At 47.6% G+C, this 24,654-nt stretch overlaps 1 protein-coding gene across 1 annotated transcript in view; it reads right to left on the bottom strand.

Moving 5' to 3' along the window:
- The window catches only part of MPHOSPH8 (M-phase phosphoprotein 8), a 67,138-nt gene extending 45,078 nt beyond the window's left edge, over nt 1-22,060 (bottom strand). Inside the window, exons 1-7 of the mRNA XM_073583069.1 lie at nt 21,759-22,060; nt 14,961-15,116; nt 13,533-14,291; nt 8,219-8,315; nt 4,849-5,106; nt 4,597-4,728; nt 4,276-4,364 (exon numbers count right to left, since the gene is read on the bottom strand). Coding sequence (XP_073439170.1) covers nt 4,276-4,364; nt 4,597-4,728; nt 4,849-5,106; nt 8,219-8,315; nt 13,533-14,291; nt 14,961-15,116; nt 21,759-21,926 — 1,659 coding nt within the window. The 5' untranslated portion in view covers nt 21,927-22,060. The remainder of the gene's footprint in view (nt 1-4,275; nt 4,365-4,596; nt 4,729-4,848; nt 5,107-8,218; nt 8,316-13,532; nt 14,292-14,960; nt 15,117-21,758) is intronic.
- Between the last annotated feature and the right edge of the window lie 2,594 nt (nt 22,061-24,654).

The raw sequence follows: 24,654 nt of genomic DNA on the forward strand, positions 1-24,654 counted from the left end.
GTTTTCCAATCGACATAGGACCATTGGTCCCCAGTTTAAGATTGGTGATATGGTGTGGTTATCATCTAAAAATATTGCTATGAAGGTGGCTTCTCCTAAGTTTAAGCCTAGATTTATTGGACCTTACAAGATTTTGGAGATTATTAATCCGGTCTCTTTTCGTTTGGCTCTTCCTGTCACATTTAAGATCCATAATGTGTTCCATAAGTCCTTGTTGAAGAGGTTTGTTGAGCCAGTTGTGCCTGAGGTGGCACCTCCGGCCCCTGTATTGGTTGAAGGTAACTTGGAATATGAGGTAGAGAAAATTCTGGATTCCCGTCTGGCTAGACGGAGACTCCAGTATTTGGTTAAGTGGAAGGGTTATGGTCAGGAGAATAATTCCTGGGTCTCTGCCTCTGATATTCATGCCAAAAGATTGGTGCGTGCCTTTCATCGGGCTCACCCTGATCGCCCTGGTAGCATTGTTGAGGGTTCGGTGACCCCTCCTCAAGGGGGGGGTACTGTTGTGAGTTCATTTTCCCCTCCGTCACTGAGGCCTGGTGAACTCCCTATTCTAGTGAAGGAAGGTAGTGAGCCTGATTATCAGGCACCTGGGACTAATGAAGACAATTGGCTGAGTGGAGTCCCTGACTGGATTTAAGGCAGCCTACGCCCTTTCTGCCCTGTGGGTGATTTCTCTGTGGACTCTTGGACACCAGTCTGATTCCTGCTCTCCTAAAGCTAAGTTTTCTGTTTTGCCGTTTGCATTTAAGATTTGCTTTTGTTTTTCTTGCTTTTTGGATTCTGCCACTCCCTGCTGGAGTGTGCAGTGTTCCGTTAGCTCTGTCTTCTGAAAGTACCTGAGTGCTGATTTAGTTTTTGAAGCTTAGTTGCTTCAGGGCCATTTTTATATCAGCTTGATGGCTTTTGTCTCTGATATGGTTTTGGCAGATTGCAGACAGCAGCCTTCCTATCCGTTCCTATCTAGGTAGTTTTTGGGCCCCGTCTTTGCTCAGTCTGTCTTTCTGTCTGTGTAAGTGTTTTCATCTTGCTTCACCGTCATATGTGGGGGGCTGCCTATTGCTTTGGGGTCTGCTCTGGGGCAGATAGATTTCCCCTTTCCTTCTTTAGGCCTATGTATCTCTCCGGCTGTGATCGAGGGGTCTAGGTCATCGTAGGAACCCCCCACGGCTACTGCTAGTTGTGTTGATAGGTTCAGGGGTCTGCAATCTGATAGTTGCCAACTTCTCTGGTTTTCTGGACTTAGCTAGCATTTCTGTTTTTGCCTACTACGGTGACTCAATCATAACACGGAAGTATGAAACAGGCCTTACCCCTCCTCCCCTGGTCCAGATCCGGCTTTTTGTTGCTGCTGTGGCTCCGGTGTTGTGACTAGAGCTGTAAAGTCAGCAGGTCTCATCACCGCTCTAGCCAGCCAGTCACTGAGCTCAGCGTCGCACGCCATCAACCTCTGCCAGAGCTCAGCAAGTGGCTAAAGCACTGACAATACTACAACTCTAGTCACACCACCAGGACTTCCCGCCACTGGGGTGGAGAGTACCTGTTGAATGTTATTTTACATACTTTACACACCATAGTGTTGAAAGTGGCCATCCCCTTTAAGTTAATGGGGCTGGAGCTATTTAGCATGGATTAGTTACCACATGTGCCACTTATCCCTTGGCATGCTCATACTTTGTGCAAACACAGGAAGGACATACACAGCTCTCAGAACTGATGGGGAAGTGCTGTGACCGCCATTTTTCAAGTGATTGCCAGTAACAGCCCCGCACAGGCGGTGAGACAGCTCGTCAGCAGTATTAGACATCATGAGCAGATCATGTCCATTGCTGCCGGCAGTGGTCTCAGTCACTAGCACTCACTTGATACACAGTAAGACACAGCACTCACGTGCGCTCCGCTCACTAACGTTCCTGCGTCTCCACGCTGACTGCATAGGGCAGACGCATCAGGATGGAGAAACCGCCACACACAGAGGGGGGATGACGGCACTATCAAGGAGGAGACAGCCTTAACCTTTTCAAGGCCCGTCATTCTCCTGCCCCACTTAGCCCTGCTTGTGACTGTCTGCTATACTGTACGCAAGTGTGCAGGACTGGCAGATAGCCGAGAGCTACAAAGCAAGGGCCCATGAGCCACTGGTCATGGGTTTAGGTCCTCTGCAGCTAGGAGATAATCACCCTACCGATGTGTTTTTTGGAGGCTCGCTGGATTCCCCCTTCTGTGACCTCTCACGATTGAGTGGTCACCGGCAGGCACACCACTGAAGCTTTAGGGGACTGGCGGAGATGTGAGGTCTGTAGAGAGGTGCATCACTGTGGAGTGCACAGTGTGTCCTGCCCAAGAGAAAGATGGGGAACATCCGCATAACCTTTACAAAAAACACAAAATGAAGACGACCCGATACCAGTTGTGTCTTTCTCCTGTGAACATGAGGCGAATGTTCATCTGCCTAATATCTGGGGACAGCCAGTCAACACACTAGTGTCTCGCATCCTTGTGGTACGGCGTATATCCATGGTCCGATGCCCCCCAATGCTACTAACAATAAATCTTTCTGAGTACTAGTGATTAATAATATTACTTTGGAAATTAAAATCATGAAATTTGGGATGCAAATTAGTAATGCGCTAGACCTCAGAGATAGACTCCTACGCTGCATATGGGTAGCGCCTCCTGATGGTAGACATGAGATCCGTTTTAATTTTAGGATAGGGTTTCATGGCAGCACAGGGATTACTGCTACAGGACATTTGTGCCAACAGCAAACAGCACTTTGATATATTGGCATTTGTCAAGCGATTTAACCTGAAGTTGCGATGATGCCTTTCACCCGAAATCGACATCATATGTCGAGTCCTGGCCTTTGATGTGAACTTGCAAGCAGAACTCACATCTTTCCCCGCACATGACGGCTGATGTGATTAGCCATTATGTGCCTCTATCAGCCACGGCTGGAGAAGAGCTCTGCCCGTGGCCCTTAACCTGTTAAATTCCACAGTCAATCTCTGACAGTGGCACGAGTCGTTTCACGCTCCCATCAGCGCGCCCATTTTTTGATCGCGGACCACCGATGGTTTGTTATGACAGCCGAGAGTGTGCTGAAGACCCCCTTGCCTGTCATTACGATCCTCCTCTGAAAGTCATCCAGTGGCCTTCATTCATGGGAGAATGATTGTGCTATACATAGCAGTGCTAAAATCACAATCTGGAGATCACAGCTTCAAGCCCCCTAAGGGAACTACTAAATCACGTAAAAAAAAAAAAAAAAAAAAATATGAAAAACAAAACAAAAAAAATGTTCAAGTCACCCCTATTTTGCCCCACTGAATATAAAACCCCACACATATTTGGTATTGCGGCATTCATAGAAGTCAGATCTATCAAAATATAAAATTAATCTGAATAGTAAACAGCGCAACAAAAAAAAAACCCGCCAGAATTAGGTTTTTTTTGGCAGACACAACACTGCAATAAAAGGCGATTAAAATATTGCATCTACCCTAAAATGGTATCAGTAAAAAAAGTCAGCTCAGAGCGCAAAATAAGCCCTCACCCAGCCCCGTGTACCAAAAAATGAAAATGTTACTTGGTCTCGGAAAATGGTGACAAAAGCAAAAAAAATTTCTCTTAGGCTAGTTTCACATTTGCGCCTTATAGCGCTGCGACGGCCGCCGCTAAGCCCTGCCCCCTCCCGGCTCCCTGCCCGCCCCATCCGGTCATCGCCTCCTACTAGCGCACATGGACGTTTGCGATCTGTGCACCCTATCTTTAGCATAGGGTGCGCAGATCGTGCGCTGGCCGTGCGCTAGCAGGATTTTGGTGTGCGCTGCACACTTTTGAAGGTGCGCCCGTGTGCGCCGAACGCAGCATGTTGCATTTCGGTGCGCACGGCGCTCCTTCAAAAGTGCGCAGCGCACGGCCAGCGCACCCTATGCTAAAGATAGGGTGCACAGATCGCAAGCGTCCATGTGCGCTAGTAGGAGGCGATGACCGGATGGGGTGGGCAGGGAGCCGGGAGGGGGCAGGACTTAGCTGCGGCCATGGAGAATCATATTGCCAGGTCAGTTTTACCTATAGCGAACATGGTAAAAAACAAGCCTTAAAAGACAGTCATGTAAAAGGTTATGGCTATCGGAAGGAGGGGGGGGGGGGGGGGGGGGATTTGCATGGCTTGAAGGGGTTAATAGAAATCATGACGCCCAGATCCCAAAAAAAAGAGCAAAAAAAACATGGATGGATGGATGGATGTAACAAGTGCAAATAAAGTCTTACCTCCTGGTCCAAGTTATACTCCTCATTGGATTTAAGTGCATATTTTACAGTCAAGTAGTCGCCATTTTTCACTGCTTCTTTAAATGCACCTTTAAAATAAATAGGAAAAAAAAAAATAATAAAAAAGTTCATGAGAAGCAGTTACCATACTCCTTCACTTACTCTGCTTGCACCAGGATGGAAATTCCCAAGTACAGGCATCTCTGGCAATGCAGAGTGCCGTAGCCCCTTGGTTTTGGGATGTATTTGGAGACTTACAAAAAGAAACTGAAACGTGATTTTACATATAAAACACAAAAATTGTCTGGAGGTAAAACATACTATTAGATATTGGGTCTCTTGGGATGATTTCATCAGATCCATCAAGGTGCCTCTGAAAATCCTCCAGGGTCATCCACTCCAACTGCAGGTCCATTCCCACACCCACATCCAGGGGCCTGCTGTCCAGCCCTCCTGCAATACACAGAATAGTACTGGTAAAGCCTATGTAATAGCGGGGAATGTAAAAACAATAAAACATAAGGGTGTGTGGACACTGGCTCATGTACAAATCCCAACAGCCTGTTTGCCTACCCGAGCCATCCTGCGGGTGACACACGGGATCCATAACCTCCTGATCTCCTTCCGATGTTCCGTAGGTCCACGAGTCCGCCTCATCTTGCGTGCTTCTCCGGTCTCTCAATGTTGATTTCATGTCCTTCATTCTGTAATCTTCTGAAAGTCTGTAGTCAAAGGAGGACTGTTCCTTCTTCTTTGTACTCTCCATTAACTCTTCCTTTTCTTCAGCAGATATTGTGAAGGCATCATGTGTGGTTTTCTGGTCCTTGGTAGCTAATGTGACAATTAAAAATGAGATTAAATAAAATAAATTAAATAAATAAAAAGGCCCTTATTTATGGAACCGTACGGTGGGCCAAAAAATAAACAATACTTTAGTCCCACTCCAAAACAGTAGCCAGATTATTCAGCTTCTGGGAACAGAACAGGATGCTGGTCACAGGGCCTGCACCTCTTACTAGCTGAAAGGCAGGGGTCACTAGATATGTGAGCAATCACAAGACTACAGGGGTTGGACAAAATAATGGAAACACCTGGAACCATCAACAAAAGTTAATTTAATATGGTGTAGGTCCACCTTTTGTGGCGATGACAGCCTCAATTCTCCGAGGTATGGATTCATACAAGGTGTGAATTGTTTCCAAAGGAATTATAGCCCATTCTTCAGGTAAAACACCCTCCAGTTCTTTGAGCGACGATGGCTGCGGAAATCGACTTCTAACTTGAATCTCTAAAATCGACCATAAATGCTCAATAATGTTGAGGTCTGGGGATTGTGGGGACAGAGGAGATGCTCAACTTCATTACAATGTTCCTCGAGCCATGCTTTAATGATTCTAGCTGTATGAATTGGTGCATTATCATCCTGAAAGATGGCATTCCCCTCTGGGAACAGTGCTTGAACCATAGGATGCAGTTGGTCGCCCAAAATGCCTAAATAATCGCGGCTGTTAATTCTTCCATGAAGGGATATCACTGGCCCGGCGGATCTCCACGAAATAGCACCCCAGATCATCACAGAACCTCCGCCATGTTTTACGGTTGGGAGAAGGGAGTCTGGATGGAAAGCTTCTTTCGGCTGTCTCCAAACGTACACTCGGCCGGAGGTCGGAAATAGGGTAAACGATGATTCGTCTGAGAATATCACGTTTCCACTGCTCAAGGGACCTATTCTGGAGGTTTCTACACCTCTCTAAACGCTTGGAAACATTTGTCATTGAGAGCAGCGGCTTTCTAATTGCAGCTCTGCCGTGAATCCAGATTTGTGCAGCTCCCGACGAACAGTTTTCGTGGAAACTGGGTTCTGTAGGTGTTCATTGAGCTCAGCAGTGATTTTCGGAGCCGTGGTCTTGCGATCCTCACTCACAATTCGCTTTAAAGTCCGATGGTCTCTCTCAGTCATCTTCGACTTTCGGCCGGACCTGTGCTTTGCTGCGGACGTTTTTCCTTCTCTTTCAAACGCAGTCATTACTTTGGAGACAGTACCTCTTGACACGCCAAGCATTCGGGCACTTTCTGTTACACTAGCGCCTGCCATACGAGCACCAACAATTTGGCCTCTTTGAAAATCAGCGAGGTCTGCCATTGGTATCAGGTTCTCATCAATGTTCTTACAATTCTACAAAACAAACAGTTAATTTACATACACATATCACAAATAATCAACTATAAAACATTACCATATGTCACGGCTTGCCTGTTTGACGCCAAAACGTTAGGTGTTTCCATTATTTTGTCCAACCCCTGTATGTCTTAGCACACGTGAGCATTGAGAGGCACTAATCCATTAGCTATACCATTGTACTGTGGAGATGCAGAGCACAAAAAAAAAAAAAAAAAGAAGGATGGATGGATGGCGTATTCTACAAATAAAAAAAACGAATACCCCTTTAAGGCTCAAATAAAATGTGTAGAAGGCTTTTGTTAATAGGTGCATTAGTGGTTTGGTTCCGGTAGATAGAGAATACACTAGACTAATAAACGGTTATAGCCATTAAAAACCAAAACACAAAATATAAGGTAGGTGTGTCGATGGAATTTTATTAAAAGGGGGTTTCTGGGAGATGATGACTTAGGCTGTGGGCCCACGTAGCGTTTTAAAACGCTAACTAAAAACCGGACTCCTTACCAGAAATCGCGTGGTTTTTTCCGCACGATTTCACCGCGATTTTCGCGTGCGATATTCAAGCACTTTCCAAGCGATTTGAAGCATCGCTTGGAAAGTGATTGACAGGTTGGTCACACTCAAACATAGTGTTTGACAAGTGTGACCAGGTTTTTACTATTGAGGCCGCCTATGCGGCATCAATAGTAAAAGATAGAATGTTAAAATGATAAAAAAAAATCGGGGTATATTTACCTTCCGACGTCCCGCGCTGCCATCCCGGGCCACAGCGTTCCCAGTAATGCCTTGCGAGACCTGTGATGATGTAGTCTCGCGTTGCTATAGCGATCTCACGAGACCGCTAGAGTCACGCGAGACTACGTCATCACAGGACCTTGCCGCAAGGCATTACTGGGAACGCTAGGCCGGGAATGCAGCGCGGGACATCGGAAGGTAAATATACCCCGATTTTTTATTCTTTTTTTTACAGGGGTATGGTACCCAGGGCCTGGAGGACAGTCTCCTCTACTCCACACCGTGGGTACCAACCACACATGAGACGCTTAACTTCCCGCATGGTGGGCATAGCCACATGCGGGAAGTAAGCGATTCTCATGCATTCCTATGGGTGCGGAATCGCGGCAATTCTTTGCGATTCCGCACAAAAGAATGAGCATGCTGCGATTTTTTCCGCAATGCGATTCCGCCGCGGAAAAAAGCGCAGCATTAGCACAACATGTGCGGAATGCCATAGGAATGCATGGGGGGCATTCTATACACGATTTTTAAGCGTTTTCGCGCCGAAAATCGCGGCAAAAACGCTTAAAAATCGCTACGTGGGCACACAGCCTTAACACTGGTTTCACACATCCAACATGCATGACCCGAGTCCAGACTGTCTGCGGGTTTTCTGAACCAAACTCAACACCCTCAAATATAACTATGTGGCTGCGAGTTTGGGTAAGGAGACCCACGAAACAATGAGATCACAGTCCGCACTTGGAACGTGAATTTCGGAAATGGATGAGCGTCCAACTCCTGACAACCCTACAGATCAGCTGATTTAAGAGTCACTCAAGTGAATGGGACAGAGCGGCAGTACCATAATATCTGGAGCAATGCCTGGTAAACAATCATGGTCTCTTCCATACCAAAATCCCAAGAAGAAGAGAAAAAAAAACCCAAAAAAAAAAAAACCACACTTTAGAATTTTCTTTTTAATATTTACTTCCAAAATTAAAACATTGAGTGCACAGGACACGTGTCTAGCTGCAAACTTACTTTTCACCACCTTTGGCTCCTTTCGAACATCTTTGTCAGCTTCATGCTTCTTTTTGGATTTGTCTTTGGACATCTCTGATTTTTTTGTTTCTTTATTCTAGTGGAAATATAAAGTAAAAAGTAAGAACCCAATTATCTGGCGTCATGCGCCGATGGTTCCGGAAGGACGATCGGTTCCTCCCTTGGTAAGTCCTTTCTTTTATTTTCATTGGCTCCTGTTTGGTTTAAAATGGCCATTTCTACTCACCCTGACACACCCCCAGGAAAAAGCACAGGGCGAAACGCGCGTCTGGGTGAGAGGGAACGCCTGGACTATCCATGTGTCCCAGTGTTTACAAGGTATTGAGGCTCATTAATTCTCTATTTGGCTTTTCATGTATGCATCAGATGGGGTCCATTATGGCCTCACCTTGTGCCTGAAGGTGCAGACTTTGTCAGGGGATATTACAGCTACTTACCTTGCATAATTCCACTGGCTACACCTGTTCCCTATTCACAGCACTTTTTATGGACCCTTATTTTTTACTAGCTATTGTCATCTCCAGGATTTGTGGCATGTGATTTTTTTCCTATTGCACAAACTACCTGTATCCATTCATTTAGGATTTTTATCCTGTCATTGGGTTTGGGCACAGGATATACAGTCTATCATTTTTTGTTGGATAGAGCTGGGGTTCCCCCTACAGGTTACTCTGCTTATAACTGCTTTGTGCTTACTTTTAATATATTTCAATATTACCTTGTTTTATGTATTTATAATAAAGCTTTCATGATTTTATATATTCGTCTCTTCTTCCGGCCAGCTACTCCTACAGGTCCGTTTTTCTGTTGTTTAGCTATCTGAAGTGTCAGAACTGTTATTTATGGACATTGCTTGCTTGATTTATTCATTACTAGATTAAGGATGGGACTGAATAAAAGGAAAAAATAAATGCTTCTCTGCAGACGTGGGGAGTTTTGGTGACAGGAGGAGGATGAGAAAGGAATAGAAGTCTTGGAAGAAATAATGTACAGGAAAACTGTAGTATTTAGGGCAGTGCCAGCACCAGTCAGCGTTCTGAGTGTAACCAAAGAAAACCTCCTGCTTTAAAGGGAAGGTGCTGCAATTTTATATAATTTGCAAAAAAAGAGTAAGTAACAAAACATGTTGTTTCAGCAAATGTTGTACTAACCAGGATTTATGGTTTGTTTGTAATAATGTTTTAATGTAGCCACTGGGCGCTGCCATCTTGATTTGCAGATCTGTGGAGGACTCATACAGTCTGCAAGTATGGCCGTCCCTGGACATAGGAGACTGCGTCGGCTCCTGACCCCACATTGCAGCCTCATTAGGAGAGAACTGGGCACGCCCCTGTGGGCTGCACCATTCACTGCTGTAGGTGTGGCTGGGCGCCATTTTACTGTAGCCCAGTGCTATCTGCTGAGCTCCACTTTCTGCACCGTGCTTCCTGCTCCAGCTCCACTGTCCTGCTCTGTCTCCGCCTCCCCACTCACACACAGCCCCAGTGATCTCCGGTAATCTGACACCTTCCTTTTTATGAGAGCTTCTATGGCTGTCTGAGGACAGTGACATATACAGCCCATAGTCTAGTGTATAATTGGGGGGGCTGGAAGTTTCTCCAGTGTGGGGCATATCTGTAATACTGTCTCGTGTGATACTGACTGCTGAGCCGTGTATCTAATCCTCTCCTGTGTGATACTGACTGCTGAGCCGTGTATCTAATCCTCTCCTGTGTGATACTGACTGCTGAGCCGTGTATCTAATCCTCTCCTGTGTGATGCTGACTGCTGAGCCATGTATCTAATCCTCTCCTGTGTGATGCTGACTGCTGAGCCATGTATCTAATCCTATCCTGTGTGATACTGACTGCTGAGCCGTGTATCTAATCCTATCCTGTGTGATACTGCCTGCTGAGCCGTGTATCTAATCCTATCCTGTGTGATACTGCCTGCTGAGCCGTGTATCTAATCCTATCCTGTGTGATACTGACTGCTGAGCCGTGTATCTAATCCTCTCCTGTGTGATACTGCCTGCTGAGCCGTGTATCTGACAGATACAGCCCATAGTCTAGTGTATAATTGGGGGGGGGGCTGGAAGTTTCACCAGTGTGGGCATATCTGTAATACTGCCTCGTGTGATACTGACTGCTGAGCTGTGTATCTAATCCTCTCCTGTGTGATACTGACTGCTGAGCCGTGTATCTAATCCTCTCCTGTGTGATGCTGACTGCTGAGCCGTGTATCTAATCCTCTCCTGTGTGATGCCGACTGCTGAGCCGTGTATCTAATCCTCTCCTGTGTGATACCGACTGCTGAGCCGTGTATCTAATCCTCTCCTGTGTGATACCGACTGCTGAGCCGTGTATCTAATCCTCTCCTGTGTGATACTGACTGCTGAGCAGTGTATCTAATCCTATCCTGTGTGATACTGACTGCGGAGCCGTGTATCTAATCCTCTCCTGTGTGATACTGCCTGCTGAGCCGTGTATCTATTCCTATCCTGTGTGATACTGTCTGCTGAGCCGTGTATCTAATCCTCTCCTGTGTGATACTGCCTGCTGATCCGTGTATCTAATCCTCTCCTGTGTGATACTGACTGCGGAGCCGTGTATCTAATCCTCTCCTGTGTGATACTGCCTGCTGAGCCGTGTATCTATTCCTATCCTGTGTGATACTGTCTGCTGAGCCGTGTATCTAATCCTCTCCTGTGTGATACTGCCTGCTGATCCGTGTATCTAATCCTCTCCTGTGTGATACTGACTGCTGAGCCGTGTATCTAATCCTGTCCTGTGTGATACTGTCTGCTGAACCGTGTATCTAATCCTCTCCTGTGTGATACTGACTGCTGAACCGTGTATCTAATCCTATCCCGTGTGATACTGCCTGCTGAACCGTGTATCTAATCCTATCCCGTGTGATACTGCCTGCTGAACCGTGTATCTAATCCTGTCCTGTGTGATACTGTCTGCTGAACCGTGTATCTAATCCTCTCCTGTGTGATACTGCCTGCTGAACCGTGTATCTAATCCTCTCCTGTGATACTGACTGCTGAACCGTGTATCTAATCCTCTCCTGTGTGATACTGTCTGCTGAGCCGTGTATCTAATCCTCTCCTGTGTGATACTGTCTGCTGAGCCGTGTATCTGACAGATACAGCCCATAGTCTAGTGTATAATTGGGGGGGGGGCTGGAAGTTTCACCAGTGTGGGCATATCTGTAATACTGTCTCCTGTGATACTGCCTGCTGAGCCATGTATCCAATCCTCTCCTGTGTGATACTCACTGCTGAACCGTGTATCTAATCCTCTCCTGTGTGATACTGTCTGCTGAGCCGTGTATCTAATCCTCTCCTGTGTGATACTGTCTGCTGAGCCGTGTATCTAATTCTCTGCTGTGTGATACTGCTCTCCTGAAATACTCTGTGCTGCTGTCACCCTGCTGGTTTTATGTGTGATCTACATGGTGGTATTGTGTATGATCTATATGGCGGCATTGTGTGTGAAGTATATGGCGGTATTATTTGTGATCTGCTAAAAGGGGACCCATTCTGGGGTGGTTCTGGCTGAGCACCTGCACACGGGTCAGGGGTAATAGGTGCAGTCAGGGGAGGGCTGGTGAGGCAGCTGAAGAGAGGGGTCTCATTTTTATCGTTACTGTATGGCTCCATTCCCCCCCAGCCTGCTTCCCAGCATCACCCCGGACTGCGCCTGTCGCCTCGCTTTCACACATCGCCAGGACAGGATCTGAGGAGGGGAATGGGGTCTTTGCATGCAAAGTCTGGATCAGAACAGGACATCAATCAGCAGAAATGTTTCCTGGATTTCTGTGCTGCTGTCTCACTGCTCCTCCCCCATACATCTCCCTCTGTGCCCCCCATAGACCAGCACACTGCTCTCCTGAAATACTCTGTGCTGCTGTCACTCTGCTCCCTCTACCATATATCTCTGTGTGCCCCCCATAGACCAGCACACTGCTCTCCTGAAATACTCTGTGCTGCTGTCACCCTGCTCCCAGAATCCTTGCTGCCTGCCATCCTCGGTGACCGAAGACCCCATTCCTCTCCTCAGATCCTGTCCTGGCGATGTGTGAAAGCGAGGCGACAGGGGCCTGATATATGGAGGAAGGAGCAGGGTGACAGCAGCACAGAGTATTTCAGGAGAGCAGTGTGCTGGTCTGTGGGGGGCACCCTGTTCGGTGCCAGGGATTGTACATAGAGCGCTATGTTTTATACACATGGATGGACAGTCTGCTCCACAGAAATCCAGGACACATTTCTGCTGATTGGTGACCTGTTCTGATCCAGACTTTACATGAAAAGACAGTCAGTAACTTTGCAGGCCCCATCAAAATGGCTGCTCACTGTGTTCCTAGATGTCATCCTCTCTTTTCCCTTAGCAAACACCCAGAAGGAGAGGAGAGGAGTGACACCACACCCATGTCAGCAGATTCCGCCCATACAGTGTCCATTTTAGGGCATGATCATATATCAAAATCAAACATCATGGACACTGTACGCCCATAATTACTGCAGGACAGTAATGTGAGCTAGTTGTACAGTACACTAGGTTTTTGTGCCAAATTTCAGTATCTGCTCCCCCTAGTGTTAACAAGTGGAAATGCCAAACTTTTTAAAATTATTTTTCATATTTTACAAAATTAAAAACAAATGATAATATTTTTTAAGAAAATGTAAACATTAATTCTTTACATTTTTTCAATTGCTAAAAAATTTTTTTTTTGGGATGGCACCTTCCCTTTAAGCAAGCATAGGGATAGGCCTTGATGTTAGTGACCCTTGTAAAAATTCAGTGGGAAGAAAGGTATGGTATGGTACAGACCAAAGAGAATGAAAATGGTAGCTGCTGGCTCTCTAACATGGATTTGGCATAAATGCCTCTATAGATTCCCTTTAAAGTGGTTTTCTACCTCATCTGATAGCAGCCTGATGTAGGCAAAGAGAAGCAGAATCCAACGATGTATCACTTAGATTTCTGGGTGCAGCCGTTATGACATCATCAGTTTTTAGATTTAGAATGAAGCAGAGCTGAGGAAGCCGCCCCCGCCCATGCCTAACCCTGCCCACACCAAACTCTGTACATACAATGTCCATAGACAGTGAGCTGCTTATCACAAGATGGGGCGTTTCCAGAATAGTCTGGCAATATTAATCTCTTAGTTATAAATCCTTCACAGTTAGTGACAAGTGACATCCCTGAATTCTGTGTTTCAGCCTCCATTTCCTGCTGTCTTCAGATTGCATAGCAGAGACCTGCTCACAGATTCATTTAAGAACGCTAGTAAACTTTACACATACCTCTTTCAAGAAGTCAACCGATTTCCGGGTCTTTTCCTCACTACTTGGCCTAGCGCTCTTGGGAATCGGTGCCGGCTCCTTCACTTTATCGACAGACTTTTGCTTTTTCAAACTCTTTTTGTCCACGTGGGTTTCATCAAACACTGCCTTTTTGTCATTGTCTTTTTCAGCTTTTCTCTTGTGTTTCTTTTTCTTTTTTTTCAATTTTATGTCATCTACAGCCATGTCCATAGTCAATACAGCGGCTGGTTCCTCTGGAGCCTCCGCCACCATTTCCTGGCTTTTCACAGCCGCATCTTGATCCGGCCTCTCTCCATCATCCACGAGAACTTTACTACTTACACTCTCGGCATTTACCTCCGGTTCCGGAGACCCGGCTTTTTCAGTCTTCTCCAGTTCAGGAACCTTTTTAATTTTTTTCTCTTTAAGCTCATCTACAGTCTTCACTTTACCATCCTTATTGTCCTCCTTTTTGGATTTCTTCTCTTCCTTTTTTGGCTTCTTGCTACTCAGGTCCTCAGAGATTTCCGACAACCTTTTCTTTGGCTTGGCGTCAACAAGTTGGTTTTCAGATGGCTCTGCCTCGGTCTTTGACTTTTCCTTGCTTTTTCCAGATTTTGACTTCTTCTTTAAGTCCTCTTGTAGCTTCTTATCTTCTTCCTCCTTTGATTTTTTCTTCTTTTTCTGGATAGACTCATCTGTATTCCCCTGTTGAGAGTCACCGTCGGATTCCGCATCAAAAAGATCACTCAATTTCGGCTATAGAGTGTTAAGAAGGAAAAATAAAAAAAAAAGGGAAACAAGTCAGGTCACATAGTATTAATGCCGACCATTAGCCTGCCACATGACGACAGAACAAGCACCTCCAAAATCATTTACCTGGGCCAACATTAAAGTCTATCACTCTTGATAAAATGAGATTTATAAGGGTTTGCGCTGAATGAAAACATCAAGTAATCAAATAGAACATCAAAGAGTAGACCGGTCAGTTAGTTGCAAATTAAAGGTTACTTCGGAGCAACCATTTATCTACCCCAAAAGGACAAACTTCGTCACGCTGCAATTAAAGGGAGTGTCAGCTCCAAAATTCACATTAAGCCCTTGTAGGCGCTCATGCACTTTAATCAATAGTCAGGAGAGCTTTGAGTACATGTAAATGGTGGGCTCAGAGCACCGTGGGCAGGGCTGAGCGGTCCTCAGCACACTCCCTCCCACAGTTTTACAAGCTAGCTCCGCTCCTATGGCATGGATTGACAGGGTGGAGCTGAAGTTTCACCTCCTCCTAGCACAAAGTCCCTGACAAGGACCTGGGGTGGCTTTGACACAGTCGACAGACTCCCTTTACATCACCTGAGACTGCTTTGTGTGATGAACACGGACAGAACCTTTTCACATTGTACACAGAGCACACGTTAGCAGAACATTTACCAGCGCCTCCCTCTTGGCAGCTTTCTGCTTAATTTCCGCCTGCTTCCGTCTAAACTCGAGAAGGACTTCTTTACAGTCATCCAGATGGGCCTCTGGTTCCCAGGTATCTCCGTCAGAATCATATCCTTTCCAGCGAACGCGGTACAACACTTCTCCCTGTAAGAAAAGAGACGGTAGAAAAAATAAAAATAAGAAAAAAAAAGAAAAGCAATTCAGTATATTAAATAAACAAAACAGTAAAAGAAATGATTTTGATAAAATGTCTTAATCAGAAGTTCTGGAACTGTAGAGAGGGAGCCGACTCTCCAAATCTTACAGAACACATACTATACAGATCATCTATGGATGAAGCATTCAGAGAGCTGAATCACACGACGCACTGATCTAGCACCGGACCGGATGTTTTCCCTGTAGAGGAGGAGGAATAACTTAGGACATCTGCAGACAAAAATTCAACACACAAGGGATGAGGTATGAAAGCCGTACAGAGGGGGGAGATGGAGGTAATGCCCAATCGTGCCGAATCTCATGTAACAGGGGCGGTTGTTGGGAGGCAGCTCTCGACACTGCAGGTTCCCGCCGGCTGACAGCGCTGCATGTTAATCACCGAGCAGCTGGGTGACATAACACTGCTCCTCTGTCTCCTGCGCCCCTTTCTGGCCCTTGTCAGTACGGCCTGACATTCTCTTTTAGCCAATTTTTGCCAGATGATGAGACCGATGTGAATTCAAGGAGAACCATAAAACAATTAAGAACTGGAAAAAAAAAACAGCTTTGTTTTTCCCCTTATGGTATATGTTCGGCTTGTGGGACAGGAAAGCCTTCGCACACATGCTGAACACATCCATAGCCCCCCATAATCCCTGCGTATGCCTAGAGTGGGCCGTGTCACCACATCTTTTATTGCGCGGAAAGTATGGTCTACTAATTTTCCTATACAGATAAAAACGGTTATCATACACTGAGCCACGCGTCAGAAGAAGTGTGAACAGAGCTCTATAACACAAAGGGCCCAATACAAAAATTTTAAAATTTGCCAGATTTTTTTTTTCCGTCTCGAGGTACTTATTGACTTTGTTTTCGTATGACAAACTCTTTAAACTGGCGCACATTGTTCATAAAAATGTTGTGATCTTTGACCAAGTTGCAATTGATGGATCGGCTGACTACACCTTGCCTCACAAACTCTGCCCACAATGGTGAATATAACAATGAAATAAGACTTTAAAAAAACGGCTAAAAAGAAAAGAATTAGGGGCAAATGTCAAAGAGGTGAAAACAAACCCCAAAACAAAAGGTGCAAACTAGTGATGAGCGAGGGTCCTCGGATAAGGCGTTATTCCAGTGTGCTCGAATAATATGTCTGAGTCCCCGCGACTGTTCGACAGCCACAACACATGTAGGGATTGTCTAACATGTAATACCCGAATGTGTTGCAGATGTTGAGACATGCAGCCGCGGGACTCAGATAGCACTCGAGCATGCTCAGATAACAACTTATCCCAGCACGTTCGCTCATCACTAGTGTAAACGCTATATAATGGATCGGACCCATAGACTATCTGAGCGACATTATTTTGGCCCATAACGATCCGGGAATTATTTCATCTTTGTCAGCTTTACATCGTTCCATCACAGCGACTGTCCACAGTTACAGGAACAACTGTAGAGTGAATATCCAGCCCAGCCCATGGCCCCATAGTAGGTCCTGCTACTCCTCGGCAAATGTCAGAACGTCATAAACCCAGTGAACCTTCTCCTCTTACCACAACTGCTTGTCTGATGTGGAGCGCGTGAACTGCAAACACAAGTCAGGCAGAGAAGAAAGCCGTCCTGGGACATTCATGGGAAAGCAGATGCCTCCCGTGTCAATATTGGTGCATGACCAGAGAACCTAGGAAACTGCAGGGATGGCTGGGTTGTGCGCTGCCGATCTCTAGACGCCCTCCCCTCCGCTGACATAAGGGCCATAAATCCATCAGAGGACAAGATTTGACAAGTAACCGCTGGGCTAAGGGGAGGACTGTGCAAGTACAACTCTCAGCAGGCATTGACAACACATGGTGGCCAAGGAATACTTGGAGTAGTTGTTTCACCACTGGCTCTCTAGAATTTCCTACTCTACCGTCCAGTGGCGTGTGGACCTCCAGCAGGACATTATAGTCCCCCAAGCTTTCTAGAACAGATCTCTTCCTGCAGACGAGCTGTACAACTACACCCAGTCTCCTGCACACTAGAGAGGACTCCAGGCTGACACATGATTGCTGGCTCCTGTGTGTTTCGCTCGCACTTGTACACATTAGATGTTTGGCTGACATTTATTTGACGTCATCGAGATTCATCTGATTCTCTGACAGCAGATTTCACGGGAACAAAGCTTAGAGACGTCAGTTTTCAATGTTTCTGTCTAAACCTTTTGTTCTTATGGGAGCTAAGCCTCCACCAGAAAGGTCTAAGAGCAGCAAACTCCCCATTGAGAAGACATATGCATGCTCAACTGAACTGATCATGTGCCTAAGGGGGCGTAAGAAGGAAAAGCTTTCTGCCAACGGCTACATTCACATAGCTGTGCGACATGTCCTAGTGCGGTCCTTCCCCCCTCCACGGACAGCGCACGGATCCATAGAATTTCATTGATCCGTACACACATCAGTTTTAAAGAAGGGCTGGTGAGACTCCGAGCAGGTCCTATTCTCATCCTTTTTGTGGATCAGACTCGATCATTAAAGTCTGCAGGGATCTGCAAGGCACGGATGACTGTTGGGAGTCAATGGATCAAACGTTCTCAGTCTCCTTGATCCAGTTATAAAACCCCCCCCTCAAAAATCAGATGACGAGAGAGAGAAACGGACCATTTAACTTGAATGTAACGATAGGCTCCATTCACACATCGGGCTTTACAAGCCATAGCAGGCAGCTACGAGGTGACTGCGACACATTCTTAGCTGTGAGCAGCAGTAAGTACTTGGATCTAAAGGGAACCTGTCAAACGTCTAAAGGTAATGAGAACGTACAATATACTGATCTGTGTGCACCCTAGGACCCGTCCCTAGGTGTCTTGGCTTTTTATATGAGTGGCACACGCTGGCAAACCCTTCACTCACATGATAGAAATGGCCACTGTGACACTATAGACAATGCAATTAGCGCTTGTCCAACATCGATGGGAGCAGAGCAATTGATGATATGGGCACTCTGTCCACGCGTAGCATCACGTCATCGGCAGCTTATGTCCTGTTTACACAAGGCGATGTGCTGCCGATAACGATGATCTGATGCAAGCATAAAAGATCCCATCACCCAACAGAGGAGCGCTCTGCATGAACGAGGATTCTTATACACGCTCGGTCACTGATTGTCGTGATCTCTTCTAAATGCACCTCTAGGCAGCTTCATATTGTCACTGTGTGACTTGTGCCAAGGGCAGAGTCAGTTCCCGTCAGGTGGAAGCGGCGCAGTGTTTACACATGACACACAAAGGATTTGGATGGAAACAAGCCTCTCGTCAGAAAGTCAGACCACAACCTAATGGTCGCTGCAGAGAGCAGAGCTTGGGGGACGAGATCCGAGCATAGCCCCTCTGAAAAGCGCACTCTAGGCCCGTGCAAGCCCCCAATGGAAAGTTCCCATCAGACAGGTGAAAAGAGCTGGCTAATAAGCGCCCAACAGACTCACACCCTGCTAGAAAGTGGCCAACACACCGGCACAAACCCCAAGAGAAAGGGCCCAACACACCGGCACAAACCCCAAGAGAAAGGGCCCAACACACCGGCACAAACCCCAAGAGAAAGGGCCCAACACACCGGCACAAACCCCAAGAGAAAGGGCCCAACACACCGGCACAAACCCCAAGAGAAAGGGCCCAACACACCGGCACAAACCCCAAGAGAAAGGGCCCAACACACCGGCACAAACCCCAAGAGAAAGGGCCCAACACACCGGCACAAACCCCAAGAGAAAGGGCCCAACACACCGGCACAAACCCCAAGAGAAAGGGCCCAACACACCGGCACAAACCCCAAGAGAAAGGGCCCAACACACCGGCACAAACCCCAAGAGAAAGGGCCCAACACACCGGCACAAACCCCAAGAGAAAGGGCCCAACACACCGGGCCCAACACACCGGCACAAATCCCAAGAGAAAGGGCCCAACACACCGGCACAAATCCCAACAGAAAGGGCCCAACACACCGGCACAAATCCCAACAGAAAGGGCCCAACACACCGGCACAAATCCCAACAGAAAGGGCCCAACACACCGGCACAAATCCCAACAGAAAGGGCCCAACACACCGGCACAAATCCCAACAGAAAGGGCCCAACACACCGGCACAAATCCCAACAGAAAGGGCCCAACACACCGGCACAAATCCCAACAGAAAGGGCCCAACACACCGGCACAAATCCCAACAGAAAGGGCCCAACACACCGGCACAAATCCCAACAGAAAGGGCCCAACACACCGGCACAAATCCCAACAGAAAGGGCCCAACACACCGGCACAAATCCCAACAGAAAGGGCCCAACACACCGGCACAAATCCCAACAGAAAGGGCCCAACACACCGGCACAAATCCCAACAGAAAGGGCCCAACACACCGGCACAAATCCCAACAGAAAGGGCCCAACACACCGGCACAAATCCCAACAGAAAGGGCCCAACACACCGGCACAAATCCCAATAGAAAGGGCCCAATATGTATACCGGCACAAATCCCAATAGAAAGGGCCCAACATACCGGCACAAATCCCAATAGAAAGGGCCCAATATACCGGCACAAATCCCAATAGAAAGGGCCCAATATACCGGCACAAATCCCAATAGAAAGGGCCCAATATACCGGCACAAATCCCAATAGAAAGGGCCCAATATACAGGCACAAATCCCAGGTTTCTGTAGGATCGGCTGTCACGTCCACATGCGGTGCAATGTATGGACCAGATACTGTATGTATTGGTCAGATAAAATGAAGGCAAAGTCTGTGGAGAAGACACAGATACATCGGGGGCTGTATGGCTCCACGCTGCACCGTCACTGCAGTTCTGTGTGCCGCCATATGGTGCCTTCCTGCAGCACTTTCCCCAGAAGCAATGGTTACAGTATCACCTCCATGATAAGACATGCAATAAAACATATGAACCCCCCTTCCTGCAACAACTGGCTGCAAGTGCGCCTCCTGCTGCTCAGATACAACTGTCTTCACGATATATCACTGCCTCCATTTCTACTCTCTGATCCTCAGATCGGACATGTTTAAAGGGGTTGTCCAGCCATCTAATACGGATTTATAGAAAAAAAAAAAAAAAAAGGTTTCCAATGTGATAACATAATGATGGCAGTAATGCTCGCCTTACCGGTCACCCACAGCTCCTGCTCTGTCACTTCCTGGGTGTCCATGGTCCGGAGATGACTTGTTGACATGGACATGGGACCTCTACAGCACTTACAAATCATCACTAAAGTCAGTGATTGGCTGCAGTGATCCCATGTCAATGCAAACAAATTTTGGGGGGAGCGCTGAACTTGAAGCAATTGGGGGGGGGGTTACTTCTTATATAGTCATCTGGGCAGTTTTAGGTAATTGGTAAAGGAGAGGGGCCCCTTATCCCCTATATCCAATGTGTCACATCCTAGTATCCGATACTGGAGGATAAGTGGCGCCCTCTTCAGTATTCACTGAACAACGTCTTCACAGCAACAAGAGTATAAGCCTAAGGAACCAAAATGAATGTGACAACACTGCGATCCTTAGCACCATGATGTGTAAAGCCTCTGCAGGAAGGATCTCAGCTGCCAGGCCAAAGTGGGCAGACATAACCAATCTGCAGATGAGAAGCCCCCCACCCCAGGCAAACCCCACTACATCTAGAGCTCCCACCTGACCTCATGGAGAGGGGCTCAGGGCTGCGCTGTACCACGGGAACCAGAACGCATCTGCTGCGATCTGAGCCGTTTAACCTCTTACCTGCCACGTCAATCACGAGAGCGGTATTTAAAGGGGTTCTCCGGTCTTAAAACCACAAGCTTGAAGGACCCTCTACGTGACTGCAGACCTGTGATCTCTCACCTCGCGCACAATGCTGCCAGCGAGCGGACACCCCCGACAATCCTGACAGCACGCAAGTGCGCAATGCGAGGATTCACTAGTCTGCAGTCCCCGCAAGCTCGTAGCCCACGGACAAACAACCCCTGTAAAGAGCTCGGTTATGGGAAGCATTCACGATACCATACACTGCGATACTGCACGTCACCCAGACAGACCAAGAGATAATGCAACAAACAGGGACAAATACTTTCAGTAAATTATTTCCCTTTTTGTGGAACATAAAAGCTAATTAAAAAAATAACAAAGCGCATGGTGCAGACTCAACACCCCAAAAAAATCTGTCAGAATCGCTGTTTTTAAAAGGAGACTTCAGAGCCCTGTCCCCCAAAAAAAGGGGGACAAAAAGCATCAGAAAAAACGTAGGAACCCAAAAATGGCGCAAGTAGAAATAACGCAGCTCAGACCCCAAAACGGAAGACGAAAATCGAGAAAAAAAAGAAAAAAAAAAAAATATATATATATATAGTGATCGCTACTGGATGGGAAGAAAAAAAACCAAAACACATGCAATGGTGGGCGGCCAGGGACCCCCGACCCCTATCCCCAGCTGTGGCCCCCTCACTGCACCCCTCTGATTTAACCCTCTAAACCCAGCAGTGCTGTGAGATGTGGGGCAGCTCCGAGGAATGCTGGGGGTCGTAGTCCTCCCCATGCTCCAGCACGTCCCAGGCGGCTCACCCTCCACTCTCACCTCCTCAATCTTGGAGTCCAGGATACTCTCCACCTCAAACACGTCCTCCTCGTCGTCCTCCTGCTCGCTCTCCGCCCCCTCCATGTTGCTGGTCCCCACTCCGGCATTCTCCAGCTCGCCTCCCTGGCCGGCACCACCATCGCCATCATGTCCTGCAAACTCCGCCATGATGGCCTGAGTTAGGTAGACGACAACAGGAAAATCCTCCTGCGCCACACACACCTCCCCGATACGTCCCGAAAGGGTGGCGCTCTCCACCAATCACAGCGCACAGTCAGGAGAGGTGGAGTTTACCCTTGGTATCCAATAGGATTGAGAGAGACAGTTTGCGGGCAAATATGGAGAAATATGATTGGATACTGTAAACTCCTGATAAGAAAGGAGTAGCCAATTGCCGCAGCATATGGCGAGAGGGGGCGGAGCCTATTGTAAGGTAACTTCAGGCAATGCCAGGGAGTCCTACAGCGCGCGTGACCGTCTGCTACTTTCCGCGCATGCGTTTGTTGCTACGGCCCTTGGTATCCTGTAGGGTGGAGGGTCTGTCAGTACAGTCCACCATGGCTGCCTCCACTGCACGTGGCACGTACACCAAGCCATGCATTATAGCCTGATTCACGGTTAGATCTGCAGACAGGCCGCTTATTGCCCCATAGTTTCCCCCCTCTTGTAATGTCCTAAGAGCCCAAGTTACGCCTCACTGCACCAGACTATCAAGGAAAACTGATTCCTCTATAACAAGCTTGGTGAGTGACTAAGGGATAACGGTGGTGCTCTGCTAAAATCAGGCCTGATGAAAACGTGGAGAACAAAGAAACGTGGCACTCGCCACCTCCTGTGCTTACAAGTCCTTTATTCCTATTCTTTGCATGTCCTGGAGCTTGAAATAAAGGGTTAAAGCACAGGAGGTGCTGAGTGCTGCTTTTCATTGTTCTCCTCTTGTAATGTCCCCATAGCCAGCTCCTTATGTCCCCATAGTCAGCTCCTCTTGTGATGTCCCCACAGCTCCTCTTTTCTCCCCAGAGCCAACCCCTTATGTCCTCATAGCCAGCCCCCTCTTGTGATGTCCACACAGCCCCTCTTATGTCCCTATACCTAGCTCCTCTTTTCTCCCTACAGCCAGCTCCTTATGTCCTCTTAGCCAGTCCCCTCTTGTGATGTCCCCACAGCCAGCTCCTTATGTCCCCTTAGCCAGCCCCCTCTTGTGATGTCCCTATAGCCAGCTCCTTATGTCCTCATAGCCAGCCCCCTCTTGTGATGTCCCCATAGCCAGCTCCTTATGTCCCCATAGTCAGCTCCTCTTGTGATGTCCCCACAGCTCCTCTTTTCTCCCCAGAGCCAACCCCTTATGTCCTCATAGCCAGCCCCCTCTTGTGATGTCCACACAGCCCCTCTTATGTCCCTATACCTAGCTCCTCTTTTCTCCCTACAGCCAGCTCCTTATGTCCTCTTAGCCAGTCCCCTCTTGTGATGTCCCCACAGCCAGCTCCTTATGTCCCCTTAGCCAGCCCCCTCTTGTGATGTCCCTATAGCCAGCTCCTTATGTCCTCATAGCCAGCCCCCTCTTGTGATGTCCCCATAGCCAGCTCCTTATGTCCCCATAGTCAGCTCCTCTTGTGATGTCCACACAGCCCCTCTTATGTCCCTATACCTAGCTCCTCTTTTCTCCCTACAGCCAGCTCCTTATGTCCTCATAGCCAGCCCCCTCTTGTGATGTCCCCACAGCCAGCTCCTTATGTCCCCTTAGCCAGCCCCCTCTTGTGATGTCCACACAGCCCCTCTTATGTCCCTATAGCTAGCTCCTCTTTTCTCCCTACAGCCAGCTCCTTACGTCCTCTTAGCCAGTCCCCTCTTGTGATGTCCCTATAGCCAGCTCCTTATGTCCCCTTAGCCAGCCCCCTCTTGTGATGTCCCCACAGCCAGCTCCTTATGTCCCCTTAGCCAGCCCCCTCTTGTGATGTCCCTATAGCCAGCTCCTTATATCCTCATAGCCAGCCCCCTCTTGTGATGTCCCCACAGCCCCTCTTATGTCCCTATAGCCAGCTCCTTATGTCCTCATAGCCAGCCCCCTCTTGTGATGTCCCCACAGCCAGCTCCTTATGTCCCCTTAGCCAGCCCCCTCTTGTGATGTCCCCACAGCCCATCTTATGTCCCCATAGCCACCTCCTTATGTCCCTATAGCCAGCACCTTATGTCCCCATAGCCAGCCGCTCTTGGAATATTCCCACAGGCCTAATACAATACAATAGCCTCCATTTATTAGGAAAATAGTAAAATAAAAAAAAAAAAAAGCTTATACTCGTGTAATCCAGGCTCCCTCACCAGCACAGCTCCGTCTTCTATTCCATGTAAAGCGCTGCGGAATATGTTGGTGATATATAAATAAATGCGTGTGTCGGAGTTCCTTTGCTCCTGTCCCAGGCGGAGCCGACATCAATTGTATTTCCGTCTTGCAGATGCGAATATGATTGAGTGTGGGGAAGGAGCGACGGACGGGTCGCAGGCAGAGAGAGGGGTGAGCGGTGTTGGTAGCTGACACTGCTCACTTGTGTGCCTGCGCCCCAGCTGTCACTGTGCTGAATGCCTGCGGCTGGATGAAGGTGACGGGCCAGGATTTTTTCCTCCTAAGGCTGTGTGCACACGCTACGGATTCTGCTGCGGTGCACAGTACCATTCCCTATGGGAATAAAAAACCGCAGTGCAGACGGTGCGGATTTTTCCGCGGTTTTGAAACCACAAACAATTGACATGTCAATTCTTTCTGCGGATTCCGCTGCGGTTTGCCGTCTCCTCCATTGTGGAGATGCAAAACCGCAGAGCAATCCGCAGGTCTTTTGACCTGCAGATTTACCTGTGGATTTTCCGAAATCTGCGCGGCCAAATCCGCACCCCAATCCGC

The sequence above is a fragment of the Dendrobates tinctorius genome, unplaced genomic scaffold (assembly GCF_039654945.1).
Source record: "Dendrobates tinctorius isolate UK_male_01 unplaced genomic scaffold, ASM3965494v1 ptg000075l, whole genome shotgun sequence".
Classification (NCBI taxonomy): Eukaryota; Metazoa; Chordata; class Amphibia; order Anura; family Dendrobatidae; genus Dendrobates; species Dendrobates tinctorius.